The sequence below is a fragment of the Mesoplodon densirostris genome, chromosome 2, assembly GCF_025265405.1.
Source record: "Mesoplodon densirostris isolate mMesDen1 chromosome 2, mMesDen1 primary haplotype, whole genome shotgun sequence".
Classification (NCBI taxonomy): Eukaryota; Metazoa; Chordata; class Mammalia; order Artiodactyla; family Ziphiidae; genus Mesoplodon; species Mesoplodon densirostris.
Genome location: NC_082662.1, coordinates 109638047 through 109641844, shown reverse-complemented (window position 1 = coordinate 109641844; position 3798 = coordinate 109638047). Strand labels below are relative to the sequence as shown.

The 3798-nt window shown below is 50.7% G+C and overlaps 1 protein-coding gene across 2 annotated transcripts; it reads right to left on the bottom strand.

Moving 5' to 3' along the window:
* Positions 1–2054: 2054 nt before the first annotated feature.
* GJA8 (gap junction protein alpha 8) lies at positions 2055–3422 on the bottom strand. 2 transcript variants are annotated; one of them, XM_060087003.1, is made up of 2 exons: positions 2364–3422; positions 2055–2321 (listed from the first exon to the last, which is right to left on the bottom strand). In XM_060087003.1, the coding sequence occupies exons 1-2, from the start codon at positions 3420–3422 to the stop codon at positions 2055–2057; spliced, it is 1326 nt and encodes a 441-aa protein (XP_059942986.1). The 2 variants fall into 2 exon arrangements, with proteins under 2 accessions (XP_059942986.1, XP_059942977.1); XM_060086994.1 differs by having other exon boundaries at positions 2055–3422.
* Positions 3423–3798: the final 376 nt, after the last annotated feature.

The following is a 3798-nucleotide window of genomic DNA, read 5'->3' as shown; positions in this document are numbered from 1 at the left end:
TGATTGCAAGGGGAAGGAAGATTCAAGTAGTAGCCAGAAAGTCACCTGTCTACAAGACAAATATACCTCTTCTATTCAACTGTCCATTGCCTAATTCATTCCTTCACTGAAAGTTTGTCACTTTGGATTAACCTAGGTAAAATACATTTTAGGCTTTCTCTTTTAAAATGTAAATTTTCCCTGGATTAATTAAAAAAAATCATACCTTAGAATGAATTTCATTTTTAGACCATTTTGCTTTAGAATGGAGCACCAAGGAATGGGAATACTGTCACAGGGGAGGAATAGTTTTGGAGGAGGCTTTGCTCTAGAAAAGCATATCTAAAATGAATATCTTAAAAGGAAGGTGGTAAACAGAGGGCAGCACAAGGGATTTGCATTCTTTGGGATGGTGCTGGTTGGGGGTAAGATAGAATGAAGGCAGTTTTTTCTGGGTACCCTGGTGGTCTCCTGTCCAGATCCCAATTGTGGTTTCTATCCCTCCTATCTTAGCCTTGGCACTGCAGCCCATGAAGCATAGCTTTGTTTTAGATGGACCAGCTTGGATATCAATTTCTCCCTCTGCTCTGGGAACTGATTGGCTCTAGGTAAAATTGCTCCCTGTGTGAAATATGTACTTATACCTGAGGATTTTCCCTGACTGGACTCTATGTTTGAAGAGAGTTGGTTGGGGGGATAAAGGGTAGGAGACCTTCAAGATCCCTGTTGTTCCCTTGTTAAGCCTTTATGTCCCTTCCGGGGATGAAGTCTGGCCTGGGGCTAGACTTTGAGACCCTGGCTGTTTGTGTTCCCAATTTGTAAGAGGCTCTCTCTAGTGCCACTCTGATGGTCCTTTTTGTACATGTTTTTTGCCTGAGCAAGGCCTGAGGATTAATCTCCTCAAGACAGGCCAGTAGGCAGGTATCGTCTGGCTCAGAGCTGGGCTTGCTCCCAGCCCCTGATGAAAGGAGGTGTAGATTTCAGGCTGAGCACTGATGTTGGAAGAGGACAGGAAAGGAAAGGATCTCCTTTGCTTCAGGGAAGAAAACTGCGACCAGGGTTCAAAACCTTTTCAGTTCTGGGAGAGGCTATGGGGTTTATTTTGTTCTCCTTTTCTGAGAGCGCCCAGTGCAGAATTCCCACCAATACAAGGGATGTAATTACATCAGAACCCAGGGGCTACAGTGACCCAAGAGAAAGGCCAGTGAGAACTCTGGACATCCCCTAGACTGATGATTTAAACCAAACACTCCAAAATGGTGAAATGAGGTTTGGAAGCCACAGGAACAAGTTGAGACCCTAAATAATATGACCAATTCCATAGGAAAGCTGGGCTCATGAGTATAAGCTGAACTTGCAGATTGGTACCCCACAGGTTAACTTTGGCTTGCACACATTTTCTTTGGCCCACATGGCATACTTAAAATTTAGCTGGCAACATTAAAAATGTGGGAAACTTCACTTAAATGTTTGGATTTCTGGCTTCTCTTGAAAAATCAGATGGCCAGGTAACACTGTCTGGTAATCGCTGCCTGGAAATGAGCAGCAGTTGCCCTCTGCTTTCCAAATTTCACAGCCCTAGCTCTCCCATGGCATTAGAACAGGCGCACGTCACCAATTTCAACCACCGGCCTGCATCCTGTAGGCGTTTAAGTTTGGGATCCCTGATATATGTCACACGGTGTCTGCTAGGGAAATGCTGGGGTGATAAAATTCAGCGGAGTTTGTGAGCTTGAGACAAGACTGGTGAAAAGCTATGAGACAATCACAATTCTGATTGGAAGGATTTCTATGGGGACATGGGGATGAAAGCAGAATTCCCTGTGGCGTAGAGGGGCAGGGCAGTCATGAGACTGGGAACTTTGACAGGACAATGGGTTCATCTGGATAGCCTTTATATAAGGGAAAGGCAGTTTCCTAGTTGTACGGCATGCACGGTTCTACCGCAGTGCCTGTCCAACCAGGGTGGGTGTGAGGGGAGGGACAGACGACTCAAAGCATGTTGGCAACTTTAGGTTTCATCTTGCCATATGTTAGCTCGCGTGTTTTCTTTTCTTTCTTCCTTTGGCACTGCTTCATACTGTTAGATCGTCTGACCTGGCCCGGCTGCTGGCTTTGCTCAGCCTGCTCAGGGGTCTGGTGTCATCTCCAGGCAGCTCCGGACACAGTGAAGGCGCCTTCTCAGGTGGCAGCCCCTGCTTTGATACCTTCTCAGGCGTCACCTCTTCTTTCTCAACCTCCTTCCCCACTTCGGGGGTCTCCACTTTCTCCCCCTCCAGCACGGCCAGGGTCTCCTGGCCTTCCGTGCTCACTCTCTCTGCCTCCTGCCTCTTCTCTCCCACCTCTGGTTCTGGTTCTGCTTCCGCCTCCGGTTCTGCTCCCGCCTCCGGTTCTGCTCCCGCCTCCACAGGCTGGCCCTCCCCCTCCCCCTCCTGGGCTCCCACCTGAGCGTAGGAAGGCAGTGTCTCTTGGTAGGCCCTGGACAAGTCCCCTAGGGGCCCGGTGCCCATCTTCTCCTCGAACTGACTGAAAGGCTTGGCAGAAAGTGGGCTGGCCTCCACCATCCCAACCTCAGTAAAAGGGAAATAATGGGACACGATTTTCTCTTCTTCGAGGAGCTGGTAGCCCTTGGCCTTCTGGATGGAGGAGACAGCAATGGAGTGGAGGGACTTCTCAGGAATCTCCCCCAGTGGCTGCTCCACTGGCTTCTTGAAGGCAGATCGGATTCTCTTTAGTCCCAGGTAACTCACCTCCAGCATATTGAGGAAGAGGGACACAGAGGCCATGGACAGCATGAACAGGATGAAGATGGTTTTCTCGGTGGGCCGTGACACGAAGCAGTCCACCACGTTGGGGCAGGGCCACCTGCTGCAGCGATAGAGAGGCAGGATCCGGAAACCGTACAGGAAGTAGTGGCCCACGATGAAGCCCACTTCAAAGAGGGTCTTGAAGATGATGTGGCAGACGTAGGTCCTCAGCACGGTCCCCTCCAGCCGGAACTTCTTGGTGCCTTTGCTGCTGCTGCTGCCCTTCTTGATGCTGCCCTGGTCCGCTGGGAGGGGCGCCCTCTCGCCGCCGCCGTTGCCAGGCGACTGCTGGCACAGCTCCTCCGCCGCGCGCTCCTTGCGCTTCTCCTCCATGCGGATGTGGTGCACCGCGTGCCCCACGTACACCAGCGACGGAGTGGAGACGAAGATGATCTGCAGGACCCAGAGGCGGATGTGGGAGATGGGGAAGGCCTCGTCGTAGCAGACATTCTCGCAGCCTGGCTGCTGGGTGTTGCACACGAAGTCGGACTGCTCATCCCCCCACACGAGCTCCGCGGCCGTGCCAAGGATGAGGATCCGGAAGATGAAAAGCACCGTCAGCCACACGCGGCCGATGACCGTGGAGTGCTCATTCACCTCCTCCAGGATGTTCCCCAGGAAACTCCAGTCACCCATGTCTCAGCAACCTGGAGGAAGGAGAAGGCAAAGCTGAGACGCTACAATGCAATCTCGAATCAGCCTCTCTTTGCTATCTCTCAGGGTACCTCTCCTTCCTGAGTGACTGGCACGGTCAATGCGTAAACAGCATGTACTGAGTGCTTCCCCTGTGCAGACGAGTATTAGGGAACTAAAGAAGCATAAAAGAATCTGCTTCCACTGGTTTCCTCATCTGTAAAATGGGTTCACTTCACAAGCTGCCTGAAAGGATAAATGAGGCAGTATCTGTATAAGCCTTGAACTCCACCCCAAAATAAGGATTCATTGTTGATCATAAACAGAAACCCATGGTTACATGGATTTAAATTAGAACCGTAAGCTGAACTGAGGTTCA